At 35.9% G+C, this 21,460-nt stretch overlaps 1 protein-coding gene across 1 annotated transcript; it reads right to left on the bottom strand.

The window, feature by feature from the left end:
- ASB17 (ankyrin repeat and SOCS box containing 17) lies at positions 2,053–19,665 on the bottom strand. The gene is made up of 3 exons (XM_021096461.1): positions 19,125–19,665; positions 4,919–5,198; positions 2,053–2,338 (listed from the first exon to the last, which is right to left on the bottom strand). Exons 1-3 carry the CDS (start codon positions 19,523–19,525, stop codon positions 2,132–2,134), a joined length of 888 nt encoding a protein of 295 aa, XP_020952120.1. The 5' UTR covers positions 19,526–19,665; the 3' UTR covers positions 2,053–2,131.

The raw sequence follows: 21,460 nt of genomic DNA, 5'->3' as shown, positions 1-21,460 counted from the left end.
TATATCATACGGTATTTGTCTTTCTCTTTCTTACTTCACTCAGTATGAGAGTCTCTAGTTCCATCCATGTTGCTGCCAGTGACGTTATTTTGTTCTTTTTTATGGCTGAGTAGTATTCCATTGTGTATATATATGCCACATCTTCTTAATCCATTCATCTGTTGATGGACATTTAGGTTGTTTCCATGCCTTGGCTATTGCGAATAGTGCTGCAGTGAACATATAGGTGCATGTATCTTTTTCAAGGAAAGTTTTGTCTGGATATGTGGCCAAGAGTGGGATTGCTGGGTCATATTGTAGTTCTATATTTAGTTTTCTGAGTTACCTCCATACTGTTTTCCATAGTGGTTGTACCAGCTTACATTATCACCAAAAATGAAGGAGGATATCCTTTCCTCCACACCCTCTCCAGCATTTGTTATTTGTGGACTTCTTAATGATGGCCATTCTGACAGGTGTGAGGTGGTACCTCATGGTAGTTTTGATTTGCATTTCTCTAATAATTAGCGGTGTGGAGCATTTTTTTCATGTGCTTTTTGGTCATCTGTATATCTTCTTTGGAGAAATGTCTATTCAGGTCTTTTGCCATTTTTCAATTGGATTGTTGGTTTTTTTGCTGTTGAGTTGTATAATTTTTTTGTATATTTTAGAGATTAAGCCCTTGTTGGTTGTATGGTTGAAACTATTTTCTGCCATTCCATAGGTTGTCATTCTAAGAGAGTAGATCTTAAGAGTTCTCATCACACTGGAGTTCCCATCGTGGTGCAGTGGTTAACGAATCTGACTAGGAACCATGAGGTTGCAGGTTCGATCCCTGCCCTTGCTCAGTGGGTTAACGATCCGGCATTGCCGTGAGCTGTGGTGTAGGTCGCAGACGCGGCTCGGATCCCACATTGCTGTGGCTCTGGCTAGGCTGGCAGCTACAGCTCCGATTCGACCCCTAGCCTGGGAACCTCCATATGCCGTGGGAGCGGCCCAAGAAATGGCAAAAAGACAAAAAGACAAAAAAAAAAAAAAAAAAAAAGAGTTCTCATCGCAAGAAAAAACAATTGTAGCTCTGTGTGGTGATGGGTAAGTAGACTTATTGTGATGATTATTTCACAGTGTATACATTTCTTCACTTTTTTTTTTAAAGGAATGTTCCTATGGCATATGGAAGTTCCCAGGCTAGGGGTCATGTAGGAGCTGCAGCTGCCGGCCACAGCCACAGCTACAGCCACAGTAACGTGTGATCCAAGCTGTATCTGCGACTTACACCACAGCTCACAGAAGCACTGAATTCTTCATCCACTGAATGAAGCCAGGAATCATAACCGCATTCTCATGAATATTAGTCGGATTCATTTCCACTGACTGAGCCATAATGGGAACTCCAATACATACATTTATTGAATCATTATGTTACATACACAAAATTACTTTATTGTTATATAATGCAAATATATTTCATTAAAGAAATACTGCTGGGCCAGTATTTAGAGGTATCACAAACTGAAACACCCAACCTCCATGTTGTTAACTTAAGGCTAATTACTTCCAAATATAATCCATTTCTGCCATCCTACTCCCAATACTTTAGTTGACTAATTCTTCACTTTGTATTGTTTGTGACCATGGCTGCTATAGATTTATAAATTCTTCTCTAAAAGAAAGAAGATCACATCTTAATTTTATCAATTATTCCCTATTACCAAACACAGTGCTTTATTTGAAAAATAACTCAATAAATAAATAGTCATTATGAATACAAAATATTATTATGAGTAAAATATTTTTAAATTTTACTTAACTTAGGGCATACTAATAATAAGAACTTTAGATTTCATAATATTAATATGACCAGATTTTCTACAAGTAACATGAATGCTCTAAGGCCAAAAAAATTTTAAGAGCAGAATAAAAGGGTAAATCTAAAATATTTTTTGAAATGTATATAATTTGTTCCATTGTATACAAACCTAATGGGTAGAGCCATATGTTTATTTAAAAGTGATTCATTTAGGGTATCATGTGAAAATATATCTTCTAATAGGATATTAAGTACAATAAAAATTTTTTGAAGTTAATAGTTTATTAACTTCTAAACCATACAACAGTGAGCATCCTTGAAGAATGCAGAAAAAGATGTGCATTAGCTTTCTAAATTCAGGTAGTTCTGCAGACGAGCAGGAATTAGAAGTGAAAATATTCCATTTGGGAGCATATTGTTGGTCAGTAGTTGAGCCCTGATGGTTATTCTGCAGAAATGTAGTAGTTCACATGGATCTTTGTATCTTGTTGAAGGAATGTAGTCCAGCCAATTTGAAATAATTGGACGTCTTCCTAAACTTAGCTGCGTCTAAGAAAAGGGAAATATTTTAACTTTTTGATGTTAATCATTGGATTAGTCCAAATTAAAAGCATTTTAATTTCTATTTGAATTCATAAAATATATCTTACACTTATATAACTGTTATAATATTTTTTCTAAAACATTTTCACCTGAGGCAAATGTTTTTATTCCCATTTTATTCTCTCAATCATATATGAAGTTTAATATATCTAAGGACATAAAACATTATTTCTTACAACTATGAGTCTGTTTTTAATTTTAGGCAGGTTATGCACTTAGGGTTTATGAGATTCTCCTTCTAGAGTAGTGTTGCCAATTTGGCCATACACTGGAATCATCTAGGGAACTTTATAAAATATGCACGCTGAGGTTGAGCTACAGAATTTCTACTTCAGTTGGTTTGGGGTTGAGCACAGACAGCATAAATCCTGAACAATCGCCAGATGATTCCAACCAATGTAGAGTAAAACTTCATAAACCATAATCACAAGAAGACTTGACAAGAGGCCCATCCATATGAAGATAACTTTTTTTTTTTGTCTTTTTGTCTTTTCTAGGGCTGCTCATGTGGCACATGGAGATTCCCAGGCTAGGGGTCTAATCGGAGCTGTAGCCTCCAGCCTATGCCACAGCCACAGCAACTCAAGATCCGAGCTGCGTCTGGGACCTACACCACAGCTCACAGCAACACCAGATCTTTAATCCACTGAGCAGGGCCAGGGATCGAACCCGCAACCTCATGGTTCCTAGTCGGATTCGTTAACCGCTGAGCCATGACGGGAACTCCACCTTTTTAAGTTTTACCTAAGTTACCACTTTTTAAAGATTTAGTTCTAAAAGTCAAATGTTATTAGATTGACTTAGAAGTAAAAGACATTGCTGTATTACGGAGGTACTTCTCTAGTAGCACCTACACTCCAAAGACTGCCTGATACTTTAATGGATGATACATAATTTCCCATAATTCAATAAACACTTATTTAAAGACTATCTCCTATATACTCAGCCTGAGCTTGGTGCTTGGAATAATTACTAGACTATGCAAAATAGGCACAGTCTCTTATTTACAGAACTGTGGTCCGGAAGTAAAGATATCTAAATATATATTTATAATAAAACTGGGAAGTGTGGAAATCAAAGTTAGGGTCATTTAAAGTGTTCTTCAAGCTGGTTTTTATGCCTTCTTTCACCTTACTGAATGCTACTTCGCTTATTAAACTATAATTAAATGGAATCCAACTTTACCATTCAGGCAGGTGAATTTGATCAACTCACTCTCTCCTAGTACTTTTCTATTCTGAGTGAACCTAAGGAATAGCATTCATGGAGCTGCTTGAGAATCAGTTGTTCTATATTGATGTTCAATATGTGCAGGACTAACACTGGACCAAGGAGAAGCAAATTACTGAAGATGCAAAAATTAAAATTTTTTTTTGTTTTAAAATTGGTTGCCAAAATAATTTGACCAGTGTTCTCTCCTTACAGTTGGCCCAGACATGGTTAATTGATACACCTTGTTGAGGCTTAAAAAAATTAAAGACCTAGCAGAGTTATATCTCTTAGGAGTTTATTTTTGAAGTCCTACCTTTTAAGATAAGGGGAACTAACTGCTAGATTCCTTGGTAATTTTGTTTAAATTTATAGGGGTAGCTTTCTTTGCCTTAAGCAGACTTATTTCTTACTACTAATAGACATGATATAATTTGTTGCTGAAACTTAGTTCATTTTGACAGAGTGGACGTGCCCTCCAGAGGGTTGATCTTTTTTTTTCCTGTAAACCTTATACAGGAGAAACTCCACATTTTTGAGATAGATATTTTCTATTGAACAAATATTTTTTAAGCCTTTATTTATATTTACATGCTTAAAATTGTTTTGGAATTTTGAAAAGAAACATATGTTTCTTGGTACGTGATTGTACTTGTGGGGAGGAATGTAACTCTCATTTTAAAATATTCTATTGGAAAAGAGGACTTAAAATTTTAATTTGTCATGTTTCTCAGAGATATAGTAATCCTAACAAACAGATTATTAAGTAATTAGAATTAATAATAATAGGCATACATATACTTAATACCTACTAAAGTAAACTATAAATTTAACTTTAAAAATTCATTCATATTTAGAAAACATAAAATTATGAAAAAAAGGAGCTAATGTTCCAGATAATTGGAGTTTATAAGCATATACTCAGTGACTAATTTCTCACTGGATGTGTAGATTAAAAATTAACTTTATTCGGAGTTCCCGCCATGGCACAATGGTTAATGAATCCGACTAGGAACCATGAGGTTGTGGGTTCGATCCTTGCCCTTGCTCAGTGGGTTAAGGATCCAGCGTTGCCGAGAACTGTGGTGTAGGTGGCAGACTCAGCTCGGATCCGGCATTGCCGTGGTTCTGGCGTAGGCCGGCGGCTACAGCTCCGATTCAACCCCTAGACTGGGAACCTCCATATACCACGTGAGCAGCCTAAGAAAATGGCAAAAGACAAAAAAAAAAAAAAATTAGTTTTATTCTTGCCTAACAATTTTATCTTAAAATGGGTCAATACTTGAGCCCAAACCCAATGTACAATATTTTGCTTACCTCTATTTCTCTGATTGAAATGACAGAAAGCACTCTGGAACATAGCACTAAACATGTTTTGGCATCTTCCTGGATGTCGACCAATTCGTGATCAACCATTATTCTCACTCTTGAAGGGTAGAGTAATATTGTTAACACAATGTTGATAGGGTTTTTTTCTCTTTCTAAGATTCCATATTGCAGGAGTATTTTTAAGATATTGGATTGTCTTGTCTGAGCTACATAAAGTAGAGGTGTGATGCCACTTAATGGGCTTGGACAGTATACTGGTGTGAAAGTTCTGTGAATCAAACAAAAAACCTTGTTGAGTATAGAATTAAGAAATGTGGAAAACACTTTGTCTTAACAGTAACGGTAAAATAATAGTATTATCTTAAATAGTAAGTATCTTAAATAACTTTACATTTATATATAATATGTCTTAAGAAGAGTTTTCCACTCAGAATCTAGGCCAACCTGGAGATTAAAAAACAAGAAAATCCTACTACACACTTAAAGCCCCTTGAAACACTTGTAAAAACAAACAAGAGATTTATAATATGAGGGAAATATTTACTTTATGTATTTATTTGTTTGTTTATTACTTTTTAGGGCTGCAGGTATGGCACATGGAAGTTCCCAGGCTAGGGGTCAAATCAGAGCTGCACCTGCTGGCCACAGCCACAGCCACAACAACAGCAGATCTGAGCCATGGCAACACCAGATTCTTAACCCACTGAGGGGACCAGGGATCAAACCTGCATTTTCATGGATACTGGACAGGTTTGTTACAGAGCCGCAATGGGAACTCCCATTGTTCTTGATCATATATCAGACTTGAGATTGAATTAAGTTTGAAGATTAGACTAAAAAGGAATAAGTGCAGCTACCTTATTTCGGTTTTGTTCACTCTAATAAAATGAGAGTTGGTATTTTTAGACTTAAGAAATGTAAATTATTATGAGGGCCATATTAAGTCCCTCAAGGACAGAATTTAATTTTCCTTCTAAAGTATATATGCTGTCAAAGAGAGCACGAATTTTCCTTCTAAAGTAAGAGTTTTGAGAGTTCTCTGAAATCTTCTTTTTCCTGGAGTGCTACATGATAGCTGGACTTGAAAATTCCTCCTCCCTTATAAAATAAATGAAAATTTTATTTTTTTCTAATTGTATATTGTTCTTGCAATTGTTTAATTTAGTAGACATTTATGTTTGCTATTGATGAAAATTTTATTTTTTTCTAATTGTATATTGTTCTTGCAATTGTTTAATCTAGTAGACATTTATGTTTGCTATTGTCCTATATATATAGGACATGGTAGAACCAACCAAAGGGGATTTTGTATTAGTTATCAGGCCTTGATTTGGCCAACTAAACATGGCTTTTAGAATTAAAGAAAGGGAAATTTTATTCATGGTCTTTGTCTCTAGAATTATCTTGATTGGTCTAATAAACCACTGGTATATTCTGCAGAACAGCATAAAACTATAAATATTAATTTTGGAAAATTATACAGAGCAAGGAAAGCATTTATTCAGAAGGAACTTTAAATTTTCAAATGATTAAGATGGGAAGTAACAAGGTATAGTGCTAAACACAATGGAGATGTAAGGGTTCTTGGTATTAGGTTTTGGTTCTCCTGATTAGCTGTATGACATTGGGTCAGTCAGCCTCTTTGAGTCTTAGTTTCCTTACACTTTTATGCATTCATTTGCTTATTCATTCATTAACTAATTTATTTAATGTTTGCTCGCCCAGAGTGTACTGAGTACTATATTTACAGAGATGAAATCCTCGATCTCAAGATGCAATCCTCGATCTCAAGATGCTTATTATAGTCTAGTAAGGGAAAAAGACAAGTAATTCAGTAAGTACAATACAGGGTGGTAATTGCTACAATAGAAACATACTTAGGATACTATAGAAGCACTGACAAGTGGGGCATTTAACTCTACCTGGAATAGTCACTGTCTGTAGGTTAACCTGGAACTAAGATTTGAGGGATTAGTGGGTGTTTGGCCAAAAAAAAAAAAAAAAAAAAAAAATGGACAGAGGAGTTCTTTCTGAGGCACAGTGGGTTAAGAATCTGACTGCAGAGGCTCAGGTTACTGCAGAGGTGTGGATTCAATCCCTGGTCCTGCACAGGTGGTATTGCCACAGCTGCAGGTCTTAGCTGCACTGATATTTCATCCCTGGCTCGGGAACTTCCATATATCATGGTGTAGCCATAAAATTGTTTTAAAAATTGGAAAGAATGTTTCATTTACAATCATAAACCAACATTGGGGTAGTGTTATACATGAACCAGATATATAAAATGAATATTTTATATTAGATAAGTTCTCTGGTTGAAATGTATTTCAGGGTCCTAGAGACTTCCCCCGTGGTTATTCCCTTGTCAGGAGCTCCAGAACGTATGGTTTGAAAATTGCTAGACCATCTAGTTTATTTCCAAAGCTTCATTGAGCTCTGAAATTTCAAGATTTTGTGATTAAAAAAAGTGCGGTATAGGGAGTTCCCACTGTGGCTCAGGGGAAATGAATCTGACTAGTATCCATTAGGACACAGGTACTAGCATCATGAGGATACAGGTTTGATCCCCGGCCTCGCTCAGTGAGTTAAGGATCTGGCGTTGTCATGAGCTGGGGTGTGGGTCACAGACGCGGCTTGGATCTGGTTTTGCTGTGGCTGTGGAGTAGGCCAGTGGCTACAGCTCTGATTTGACCCCTTAGCCTTGGAACCTCCATATGCTGCAGGTGCAGCCCTAAAAGGACCAAAAAAAAAAAAAAAATGCAGTGTAGTGCAGGATTGCATTATAGAAATTAAGACGTGGGGTTTTGTTATCACTCTGTCTGTGGTACTATATATATCCTTCTAATTCTCTCTCTCTCTCTCTCTATATATATATATATATATGCTCTCCCCTGGAATCATCTCATCTTTTTCAGGAATACTTCCAACACATATCCCAAACCGAACTAAACTACTTCTCCGTTTCCTCTCCTGATTATTGTATTCATTTTCCCAAACTACTGCTGCATTCAACTCTTACATTTCTTTGATTTGAATGTGTTCTTCCCCTCCATTTTCAATTCTGGAGCAAGACTTGCTCATCATATAGGGCCCTGTTTAATAAGCTCTTTTAAAAAATTATTTAACATTTACTTTTAATTATATATATATGATGGAGCCATGTACAAAGTGCCATGAAGAAGATTGCCTGACTTTTCTCTTATTCCTCAAGCCCTTATCATTTTGGACATGTTTAATGTCTGTAAGCTTTCATTTCTTATCTTAAAAATAAATGGGTGGGCAAGATAAACTATAAAATTTTAAGCTCTGGACAATACTTTCTGTTTAGTCCACTGTTATATCCCTGAATGCCTAGAATAATACTTGGCCCATAGCAAAAACTCAAATATTCATCAGGGGATTTTTTTTTACTCTTATCCTGAAACATATTATTAATTTTCTATTTATTCTGCAGCTTTAGGCTTACTATGATTTTAAAGAAATGCAGTCATGTAACTTTTCAAAAGCAATCTAATACATTTTGCTCACTTTTTTTTTTTTTTTTAGCACCTCACCAGTGGCATTTGGAAGTTCCCAGGCTAGGGGTCAAATCGGAGCTACAGCTGCCAGCCTACATCACAGTAATACTGGATCCCTGACCCACTGAGCAAGGCCAGAGCTCGAACCCACACCCTCATAGATACTAGTCGGATTCGTTTCTGCTATACCACAATAGGAACTCTCCATCTTGCTAATTTTTAAGAAAATATTTGACTTGAGTCTTGTAAGTATTAGAATTCAGGGAACTTAAGGGACAAAAAAATACTGTAAGTGGCCCTTGTTAAGATTTAGATATTAGGAGTTCCTGTCGTGGCTCAGCAGAAATGAATCTGACTAGCATCCATTGCTCAGTGGGTTAAGGATCTGGCCTTGCCGTGAGCTATGATGTAGGTCACAGACACGGTTCGGGTCTGGTATTGTTGTGGCTGTGGCGTAGAGCAGCAGCTGCAGCTCTGATTTGACCCCTAGCCTTGGAACCTCCATATGCCGCAGGTGAGGCCCCCCCCCAAAAAAAAGATTTATATATTAGTTGATTTTAAGATATTAAAATTGGCATTACCTGTAGAATATAATTTGGACCAAAATGTTGAAAATATAACTAAAACTCAAATAGGTTTAAAATGAGGTTTAAAAGTCTAATCTGTACTCAATGAAATATGATTAATCCTCACGTTTAAAGAGCGTGTTATTGTAAACCAAAATTTGCTTAATCTGTACTGACAGTTAATTATAACAATGCTTAAATGGATGGAGTGAGGCAAGCAAAGCAAGAATCAGTTTTTAAATATGAGGTTAATGAACTGAACCCTCTGTATCTGAAAACCTGTCATATATGTGTTTATAAAATGGGACATAATATTTCCATATAGACATGCAGAGAATGATTCAATTTTGCAGCTATCATAATTATTTCTAAAATTTCCCCTACTGTTTCTCTTTTGGTTTCTAGCTGCCAATTCAATAGATGTTTCTTCATAATAATTTTATCTCTGATATTTGATACAGTTGGCTTTCTTGAGATGTTTTCCCATGATTCAGTGGGACCATTCTCTTCAGGTTATGCATTTACGTCTCTATTCATTCTCAACCCTCTTTCACTGGTTCCTCTTCCTCTTCCCTCAACATCTAAGTAAAATAGATGTGGCCTTTTAACTGATTTTAATTTTACTGTTCTCAAGCAATTTCATCTATTACCATAACATCAACTACTGTCTTTTAATTTATTAAAAATATTATTGAATGCATAATATATTCAAGATACTATTTCGGGTTCTTGGGATATATTGAGTGAACAAAACAAAGGTACCTGCTTTCTTGATAATATAGTAGTTAGGGGTAACAGACAATACAGAATGAACACAGCAAACAAGCAAATTTTATCATGTGTTAGAACATTTGATAAGTATTGTGGGAAAAAGAGAAAGCAGGGTAGGATGAGAAGTATGGAAATGCTGGGAAGGTGCAATGAGGGCATTTTTCAGTTGGTTTTTTTTTTAATTGAAGTGTTGTTGATAGGCAATATTATACTGGTTTCAGGTATACAACATAGTGGTGTGGTAATTATGTACATTTCAAATTGATCACTGTGATTAACCATTCATCACTATTCAGAGTTGTTACAATATTATTGACTATTTTCCCTATGCTGGCATTACATTCCCATGACTTTTTTATTTTATAACTTGAGGTTAGTATCTCTTAATTCCCTTCATCTATTTCTCCCAATTCCTCACCATCCCTGCCCTGAAACCAACAGTTTTTTGTTTGTATATATGAGTCGGTTTACTTTTTGTTTTGTTTGATCATTTGTTTTGGTTTTTAGATTACACATACAAGTGAAATACAGTATTTGTTTTTCTCTTACTTATTTCACTTAGAATAATGCCCTCTAAGTCTGTCCATGTTGTCACAAATGACAAGATTTTATCTTTTTTTATGGCTGAGTAATAATGCATTTTATATATGATTACACACACACACACACACACACACACACACACACACACATACACACACACCACTTCTTTATCCATTCATCTACTTATGGACATTTAAGTTGCTTCTATATCTTGGCTATTGTGAGTAATGCTGCAATAAGCATAGGGTGCATATATCTTTTTTAATTAGTATTTTAATTTTATTTGATTAAATACCCAGAAGTGGAATCACTGGATCATATGGTAACTCTATTTTTAATTTTTTGAGAAACCTACATACTGTTTTCCATAGTGGCTCTGCCAATTTACATTCTACCAACAGTGCATAAGTATTCCTTTTTCTCTATATCTTTGCTAACACTTACTTGTTGTCTTTTTGATAATAGGTGTTGTGACAGGTGGGAGGTAATATTTCATTGTGATTTTGATTTACATTTCTCTGATGATTAGTGATGAAAAGTGGCTATTGACATGTCTATAAACCATCTGTATGTCTTCCTTGGAAAAATTGTCTATTAAGGCCCTCTGTCCCTTTTTAATTGGGTTTTTATAATACTGAGTTGTGTGAGTTCTTTATACATTTTGGATGCTAACTACTGGTTGGATATATTATTTGCGCATATCATCCTCAACCCAGTACATTGCCTTTTCACTTTTTAAATAGTTTCCTTTACTATCCAAAAGCTTTTTGTTTTGAAGTCCACTTTTTTGTTTTTGTTGCTCTTGCCTGAGGATACATATCCCAAAAAATATTAAGATTGATGCGGGAGAGAGTACTGCCTCTCTCTCTCTCTTTTTGGTTTTTTTTTTTTTTTTTTTTTTTTTTGCTTTTTAGGGCTGTGGTTTATGGGAATTCCCAGGCTAGGAATCAAATAAGAGCTGCAACTGCTGGCCACAGCCATAGCCACAGCCACAGCAATGTGGGATCTGAGCTGCAGCTGCAACCTACACTGCAGTTCACAGCAATGGTGGATCCTTAAACCACTGAGTGAGGCCAAGGATTGAACATGAGTCCTCATGGATACTAGTCAGGTTTGTAACCCACTGAGCCACAATTGGAACTCCCATCTATGTTTTTTTCTAGAAGTTTTTATGGTTTCAGGTCTCATATTTAAATATTTAATCCATTTGAGTTTATTTTTGTATATGGTACAAGAAAGTAGTCCAGTTTGATTCTCTTGTGTGTAGCTGTCCAGTTTTCCCAACACCATTTAATGAAAAGGCTGTTCTTTTCCCTATTTTATGTTCTTGCCTCCTTTGTTATAGATTGACCATATATACATGAGTTTATTTCTGGATCTCTATTCTGTTCTGTTGATCTATATGTTCGTTTTTGTGCCAGTACTGTACAGTTTTTTTGTTTTTGTTGTTGTTGTTGTTTTTGTTTTGTTTTTTGCTTTTTAGGATCACAGCTGAGTATTATGGAAATTCCCAGGATAGGGGTCAAATTAGAGCTACAGCTGCCAGCCTCCACCACAGCCACAGCAATGCAGGATCCAAGCTGTGTCTGCAACCCACACTGCAGCTCATGGCAACGCCGGATCCCCAACCTACTGAGTGAGACCAGGGATCAAACCTGCATCTTCACAGGTACCAGTTGGATTTGTTTCCCCTGCACCACAACAGGAACTCCCAGTACTCTAAATTTTGATTACTATAGCTTTGTAGTATAGTTTGAAATTACAGAGCATGATAACTCTAGCTTGGGTCTTCTTTCTAAAGGTTACTTTGGCTATATGTGGTTTTTTATGTTTCCTTATAAATTTTAGGATTATTGGTTCCAGTTTCATGAAAAATACTATTGTTATTTTTATAGGGATTCCAATGAATCTGTAGATTGTTCTGGGTAGTATGGACATTTTAACAGTATTAATTCTTTGAATCCATGAGCATGGTATATCTTTACATCTATTTGTGTTGCCTTCATTTTCTTTCATCACTATCTTACAGTTTTCAGAGTGCAAGTCTTTCACCTCCTTGGTTAAATTTACTGAGATATTTTATTCTTTTGATGAAATTGTAAATGGAATTGTTTTCTTAATTTCTCTTTCTGATAGATACTAGTGTATAGATATGCAACAGATTTCTTCATATTGATTTTGTATCCTACAGCTTTACTGAATCTGTTTATTAGTTTGAAATAATTTTTTGGTGGAGTCTTTAGGGTTTTCTCTGTATAGTATCATGTCATCTGCAAATAGGGACAGTTTTACTTTTTTAGTTCTAATTTTTCCAATTTTATCTCTTTTTCTTTTCTGATTGCTTAGCTAGGACTTCTAATACTGTATTGAATAAAAGTGGTGATAGTTGATATCCTTATCTTGTTCCTGATCTTAGACTAAAAGTTTTCAAGTTTTCATCATTGGATAATATGTTATTAATGAGTTTTTCATATATAGCCTTTATTATGTTGAGGTATGTTCCCTCTAAACCCACTTTGTTGAGAGTTTATATCATAAATACATGCTGAATTTTGTCAAATGCTTTTTATGTCTTTATTGAGATAGATATTTATTTTTATTCTTTGTTTTGTTAATGTGGTATATAAGGTTGATTGATTTACGGCCATTGAACCATTCTTGCATCAATAAATTCTACTTGAACATCATGTATGATCCTTTTAATGTGTTGTTGAATTTAGTTTGCTAGTATTTTGTTGAGGATTTTTGTACCTATGTTCAACAGGGATATTGGCATGTAATTTATCTTCCTTTCTTTTTGTAATGCCTTTATCTGCTTTTAGTATCAAAGAAATGCTGGCCTCATAGAATAAGTTTGGGAGCATTCCTTCCACTTCAGTTTTTTCTATGATTTGAGAAGGATTAAGCCTTCTTTGAATGTTTGGCAGAATTCACCAGTGAAGCTGCCTGGTTCTGAACTTTTGGCATTTTCCAATTGGAAATTTTAAATAGGATGTTAGGAGAGGGCCCTACTGAAAGGTGACTTTGGATAAAGAAGAAGAAGATGAAGAAATTAGCCATTTGAATATTTAAGAACTCTAAGGCAAGAAAGTGTGTCTGGAGTGGTGAAGGAGGAGTAAGGGAACAAGTATGGCTAAAAGAGTGAAAAGGATGAAGAGTAGTAGGAAATGAAAACAGAAGTAATGGGATGTCACATCATGTAAAGCATTGTAGATTACTGTAAGAATTTCATCTTTCACTCTAAATGGAATGAAGGAGCCATGGAGATTTTGAGTAAAAAAGCAGTAGGGTCTCACCTTTATTGAGAATTTGTTATAAGTCAGAAAGAAAGAAGTCACTTAGCTTAGTACAGGGTGATAACAGTGGATATGATCTAATTCTGAATATTGTTTGAAGGTAGACTCAACAGATATTCTGACAAATTAAGATGTGGAAGGTAAAAGACATCAAAGATGACACTGTATACTAGCCACTTACTGCCCATCTCTAGTTGGATATCCCTTAGGCAATGCAAACTCATGTCAAAACTCACTTTGTGGTCTCATGTAATAATTTTGATAGGTTTGTGGCATGACCATTGTGGTAGATTGAATAATGGCCTCTTAATGTGGCAAAAGGGATTTTGCAGCTATAATTAGAGTAAGGATCTTGAGGTGGGAGATTATGCAGATAGGCCCTGTATAATCACAAGAGTCCTTAGAGGAGGTGTCATAGAATGATAGAAGCAGAGCCAGTGAAAGAACTGACTACAGTATTGGCTTTGAAGACAGAAGAAGGAATGTAGGCAGCCTCTAGAAGCTGGCAAAGACAAGGAAACAGATTCTCCCCTAAAGCCTACAGAAGGAACCAGCCCTGTGACCTCTTGATTTTAGCCCTTGTAGCCTCATTTTGGACTTTTGACTTTCAGAGCTATAAAATAATAAATTTGTGTTGTTTTAAGCCATTACGTTTGTGGAGGATTGTTACAGCAGCATAAGGAAACTAATACAATCATTATCCAGTATCAAAATTTAGGAATCTGAAGATTATTTCTTCTTTCTCTTTCTTTAGTTCTAATCACCTACTGTAATTTCTGGTTATTCTATTCAATAACATCTCTTCTTTTCCTCATTGCTATTATTTTAGTTTCAGTGCTCATTATAATTTACCTGGACAGTTGTGATATCAAAGGATAGCTAAGGGTTGGAGAAAATGGTGGTAGAACACAACTAGTTCCCCCCCCAAAACTGTTATAAATACACATATAATCTTGCATACTGGGCATGCTATGCAAATTCTGCTTCAAGCAACTCCTCTAAACACCTCCCTCCTTTCAATCAATTTGCTTCCCTCAACTCCTCCTCTACAGAAATTCTGGAGCTGCCATTGTACCTGGAGAATCTGAACAGTCTACTGATTGGGCTCCCTGCCCCTAGCTACTGCCTTCTTTCCCATAGACCAGACTTCAAATGGTAGCTAATGAATCTTTTCATACTACAATTTTGACCTTCACTGATTGGGCATGACCTATGGTGTAAATTTCAAATTCCTTAGTATGGGCTACAAAGTACTTTAAGTCTTCCCTTATAGGTCTTATCTCTCACTATGACCTGATTTCCATCTCACTGTCTAGCAATGCAATTGCTGAATTACCTGTAGTCACTGCTTACATGTTTATGTCTTCCTCGACTTTAGTCAGCCTTTCTTTGCCCAGATTACATTTCTTCAAGGGAAAGACAGGGAAAACTCCTTTTCATCTTTTCAAAATCAATTTAATACATCAGTTCTTCTAAATAAAGAGCCTCTTCTCCCTAATAGAGTTATCAGTGTCCTCTACCTATCCATACCTCTATTTTTGCTGTGAGCCACATGGGAAGTCCATACCTCTATTTTTGAACTTAGAGTGTAATTATAACTTTTTTATGGATCACTTATTAGTGTATGAGTGCTCCAAAATCAGGAAATATATCTAATTTGTTTTTGTATCTTCAACAAATAACATAGTGCCTGGTACTTAGAAAATGCTTAATAAATGATTATTATTATTTTAACTGAATGGCATCATCTCCCTTTAACAATCTGTCCATAGTAACATTTATTATTGCCACTTATTGATAAACTTAAGTTCCTTTCCATCATTAATTCTATCTCCTCTCCTCCAGAGACCTATTTAGACATTTCATTGTTATAATAGGGAAATTATCAGACTGGAGTGTATACAGGGGAAAGTGACCTAAGAATCATGTTGCTATAGAAATAAAAAATAACAGATAATAGGAAATTTAAGATTTTCATTGTGGGAACATCATAACTGTAATTGAATTTTTGAGTGGTTTTCATATAGGAGAGAGGATAAATGAACTTTGCTCTCTATATCTTTGGGGGCAGAGTTGTAGAAATGGAGACAGATTTCAGTGCACCATGAGAAAGAAAAGTCTAATATAACCGTATAAAATTCATTTTCCCACCAAGCTTGATCTTGGACTTCCCGTGTGGCTCGCAGTATAACCAGCTTGATCTTGATTAAGAACTTATTATGTATCTGCTTATTCTAGGCACTGAGAACTCAAAGTTGAAGAAGTAGTCAAAAGTTTCCCCTTTCATGGAGCTTACTTTTAGCAAGAGTAGATAGAAAACAAACCAATGTGTGATGGGAATAAAGTATTAAGGGGGAGAATGATATGAGACTGGATGTGGGGACAGACCACATGGGAGTTATTAAAAATTGGTATTGAGTTTGAATTTTACTCCACATGTAGTGAGAAAACTTTGGAGGATTTTAAACATGGGTGTTATGACCTATTTTACATTTTAACAAGGTAACTCTCAGGCGTCTGAGTCAAGTATAGATTATAAGAGGGAAGAATGGAAGCTGGAAGATTCAGAGTTTATCGAAGTTGTCTGGGCAAAAGGTGATGATGGCTTCATTTAGGTTAGAAATGAAGAAGATGAAAAGTATAACTAATTCGGTTATGTTTTAGAAATAAAGTCAAAAGGATTTGCTGATGTGTTGTGAAGGATAGAGAAGAATCAAGAAGAAATCCTAGATTTCTGGCTTGAGCAATAGAAACTCTTAATCAAATGAATTAAGGGGGATGGAGCAGGTTGGCAGGAAGAGGGTAATTTAGATCAATATATGTTTTGGGAGTTCCTGCCCTGGCTCAGTGGGCTAAGAACCTGACATAGTTTCTGTGATGATGCAGGTTCAATCCCTGGCCTCGCTCAGAGGGTTAAGGATCTGGTATTGCCATGAGCTTGGTGTAGGTGGCAGACGTGGCTCAGATCTGGCGTTGATGTGTCTGTGGTGTAGGCCAGCAGCTGCAGCTCCGATTCAACCACTAGGCTGGAAACTTCCATATGCAGCGGATGTAGCCCTAAAAAAAAAAAAAAAGAAACAAAGAAAAAAAGTTTTTGTTTTGTTTCTGTTAAATTTGAGATGCTCTATGGGGATGTTGAGCAGATGGCCTAATGTAAGAGGAGTCTGAAGCCCAGAGGAGAGGTCAGGGCTGGAGGGAAAGATGTTATTGGCATATCATAGTATTTAAAATCGTGGGACTGGGTAAAATCTCTGAGGGAAAATGGATAACTAGGAAGAGAAGAGTCTCTGGCAAAGGAATGGTTTACTTCAAGAAATAGTTAGCTCAGTACTGCTAGAGTTGTTCCAACACAGACCAGATGAGCAGCAGCCAGAGATATTCTATAGGAGTTGCTGCCTGGGAAGAGGTGTTGGGGGAGGTTTGCTAATGCTTCCTAGGTTCCATCAGAATTTCAACTCCTGTGGCTCTGAAAGACCCAAAAGATGTTGTGGTGTTTAGAACTGGCCTGTAATGTGTTTTACTTTGTGGATGCATCTAAGTCAAAATGTATTAATTTAAAACAGTTTATTACTTAAGACAGTTGTTAATGGCACTCTATCATGTCCACTATGTTCCTCTTTTTTCAATTTTCCTTCCTTTCCTTTCAGTTTTTCCCTCTTGTGCCCCCTCATTAAATTTTGAAAAACATATCTTCTCTTCCTCTCTTGTACCTCTTTTTTCTTTACCATAGTCCTGCCAGGGATACACACAGGCATTACTTAGCCCAGCTAGTGACAGTTAGAAGCTGCTGATATCTGCCATAGTTGCATATTCCATAGTCCTTAAAACATCCAAAAAGTGCTATCTTGGAGTTTTATTTATTGATATTCCAGACTTTAGATATCAGTTATGTACTTTGGTTATCATTAAAGAAATTAGTAGTTCTCCAACTCCTCAGTGCTACATGATCAAGAAAACAACTCTGTTTCAGGCAAAATCTAAATTGATTTAGTCTTTTTTTTTTTTTTTTTTTTTTTTTTGTCTTTTTGCCATTTCTTGGGCCGCTTCCGCGGCATATGGAGGTTCCGAGGCTAGGGGTCTAATCAGAACTGTAGCTGCCAGCCTACGCCAGAGCCACAGCCACACAGGATCCGAGCCGCATCTGCAACCTACACCACAGCTCACGTAGCAATGTGGGATCTGAGCCACCTCTGCAACCTACCACAGCTCATGGCAACGCCGGATCATTAACCCACTGAGCAAGGTCAGGGATCAAACCCGCAACCTCATGGTTTCTAGTCGGATTCGTTAACCACTGTGCCACGACGGGAACTCCTAAATTGATTTAGTCTTAAACTGATCTTAGCTGTCTTGTTTTTCATTACACATGTGGTTCTATCATTATGCCCGGTACAAGTGCCTCTTACATAGTAAGGTGATAAATATTTTGCTGAATGAGTGAACAAATGCACATCTGTTCTAATCAAACTAATACCTAAAAGCAAAAAGTAAATTGGAGTTAGTGCAACTAAGTAACTCTGAAATCTGTATTACGGAAGTTCCTTTGTGGCCTAGTGGGTTAAGAATCCAGCATTATCACTGCTGTGGCGTGAGTCTGATCCTTGGCCCTGGAACTTCTGCATGCTGTGAGCATGACCAAAAAAATCTGTAATATGACTTCAAAGAGGTCATATTGGATATTTTATTCTGATAAGATCCTCAGTAGTATTTATTTGTTGGAGTGACATGTTCAGACTATGTGAAAGTTTGGTTCTATAACAGATTGAATTGGGTATTTGACTTTCACTGAGTTTAGTTCTGGAGAATTTGGAGTCAAATTTATCAATTTATACATTTTTTTTCAGATGCATATGGAAGTTCCAGGGCTAGGGATCAAATCGGAACTACAGCTGCTGGCCTACTCCACAGCCACAGCAATGCCGGATCCAAGCTGCATCTGTAATCTACACTGTGGCTTGCAGGAATCCTGGATACCTAACCCACTGAGCAAGGCCAGGGATCAGACCCGCATCCTCACGTACACTGTGTTGGGTTCTTAACCCACTCGGCCACAATAAGAACTCCAATATTTAACATAAACATAGAGAACTATTATGTTTAACAAGTATTATTAAGTGAATATGTGTATATATCCTGAATTATACTTCAAAAGTCAATTTATATATGTTACTACAGGTATACGTTCTCAGTGTTCTCAAAAAGAAGAGATCACAGTATTACACAAAAACAATGTCTTTGTCTAACATTGCATCACCTTGAACACTAACATGTAAGCTTTATAGAGCAAACCACTAGTAATCTATTGGTACCTAATAATATATATATAGGTGAAATTTTACTGCATTAAGTAATGAAGGAATGAACAAATGAATGCACAACCAAGTAAGGATTTCTTATCCATATATATTACTATGTATATACATTTTAGGGGAAAAAAAAGCTGTATAGTATCCTAAAGAGAAAATGTCTCTTTTACGGTGAAAACATATGTGATTATTACCTCCATATCAGTGCCAGGTTACAACTTCTGTCTTGAACATAGTCTTTTGTCTTCTTGAGAAGTAATTCCACAAAGTCAGGATTACCTTTTCTGGCAAAAACCCAGTACAGAATTGTATTCACACATATTTCAGTAAATTCAAGATTAAAATTGAGTTCGAATCGGTATCCTGATTTTTCCACAAATGCAATATAATCTGTGAGCAGTATGTCAAACCCATCCAAGTCGACATACCTCAGAATTTTTGCCAGTGTTCTGTAAATCCTGGGTTCGTAGCAGTGATATCCCCACTGCCCCAAAAACTGCAAGGATGGTCTTTTAACAATTTTGTCAATGAGATTGCAGAATATATTGCTTCTTGGACAAGAGGTCTTACGACATAATTTAGATGATTTACTCATTGCTGCTTAAAGCACCAATATAGAAATAAAATCACAGGAAGTCATACTGTAATCCTTCGGTTACATATTTTGATAATGATAGGCTTTACTCCATAAACAGAAAGTGCCCTTTAAACTGTAGCCAGAAAAAAAAATATCATGTGAAATATTACCATCAAGTACTGAATGACATCACAATAGATGGAGATCTGTCATCAGCACAGGTCAGAAACTTGGGATATTTTGGGTAACTAGTGACCTTTGAGAAAGACATATTGGACAGAAATGGCATGTGTGAGAGCTAAGATATAATATATTTAACTTTCTAAGTAATCAGCTCAAGCCTGTATGTATGTTTATCAAGTGCTAAAAGCATAGTCTATACATTAAACAACATATTAATCAGATTGCTGATCCTTTTTAGGCTGTCATACGACAAAGAGATAATGATAGAGTGAAAAAGTTCAAGTACTGTTGTTCTCATGTTCTGTATGAGAACTGCATATTCTTACTTAATCCTCATAGGATATTTTCCCTGTTTTATAATTGAGGAAACTATGACTTAGATAGATTAAGAGACCTGGCAATAGATACTGTATTAATTCTCAGAGAGAAAAGATGTCATACAATATAAAGCAAAATTTGGAAACTTTCTTTCAGAACTGTAAGTCTTATAGAGTATTCGTCTCTTTATTAGGCAGAATGTATACAGTTGGGGCACTAAAGGCACTTCAAGCTTACTATGGGATCCTTGTTTCAGTAAAATAGAGCAGAAATATATTAAGGTTGTTTTAATATTATTTACTAGTTAATTTTTAGCCACCTTTCTGTTAAATTTAACAACCTTGAGTATATTTATTAGCAATTTTAAAGGTAATTGTTTTCTTTTTCCTTTTGCATTTTTTCTTTACATAACATAAATGATGACTCTTTAGTAAAGAGAAATTATAACTTTAGGTTTACTATAATATACTTCAACTAATATTGTATTTTATAAAACCTAAACTCTCTTTTAGCATGAAAACCTGGTAACTCTGTCATCTTTTTGAAAACTAAGAGTTTTGTTTTCCTCTACTTTCTTTTCTTTACCTCAAAAATATGTTTTAACATTGAATTTTTTTGTTCGTTTTGTTTAGTGTCGCACCTGTGGCATATGGAGGTTCCTAGGCTAATAGTCAAATCAGAACTGCAGCTTCTGGCCACAACCACAGCCACAGCAATGTGGGATCCACAGCTCATGGCAACACTGGATCCTTAACCCACTGAGAGAGTGTAGGGATCGAACCTGTGTCCTCATGGATACTAGTTGGGTTCATTATTGCTGAGCCACAACAGGAGCTCCACTAGTTGGGTTTTTAACCCCCTGAGCCGCAATAGGAACTCCCTACAATTGAATTATTTTTATTTAATAGTTGTAAATGTTGTAATAAATTGAAACATTATAGAGCCAGTCACAATCCCTCAAAATGATCACATTAGAAGTTTTATATAGAGCCTTTTAAATATTTTTATGCTTATGTATGTGAACAGATGCACTATTATATACTTTGTTCTTTTTATACAAATGGTAAATACTATGTATAACTGATTTTATAAACTGATTTTATTTGTATAGCAATATATCATAAGTACCTTTGCATGACCATATATAATAAACTCCTACATACTTCTCACTATGTATCAGGCACTAGTTTAAGTATTTTCTATATTAACTCCTTTAATTCTTTGAACAACTCCTCTTCATAGATAGAGAGACTGAGATGCAGAGCTTATGTGACTTTACCCAACATGCTATGTCTAGTAAGTGGTAAAGCTGGAATTTGAATCCAAGCAGGATGGTGTCAGAGGCTTTACTTTTGCTCTGCCCTGCTTCTCCAAAAAGAGAGAGCTACCTTTCCATTTTCATAGCTAGTTTGTGAATAGAAGTCAGAAACAAGAGCTCTACGATTATATCTC

This window comes from Sus scrofa, chromosome 6 (genome assembly GCF_000003025.6).
Source record: "Sus scrofa isolate TJ Tabasco breed Duroc chromosome 6, Sscrofa11.1, whole genome shotgun sequence".
Lineage (NCBI taxonomy): Eukaryota > Metazoa > Chordata > Mammalia > Artiodactyla > Suidae > Sus > Sus scrofa.
Note: the sequence above shows the minus strand (reverse complement) of the source record. Positions and strands in the feature narration are given on the sequence as shown.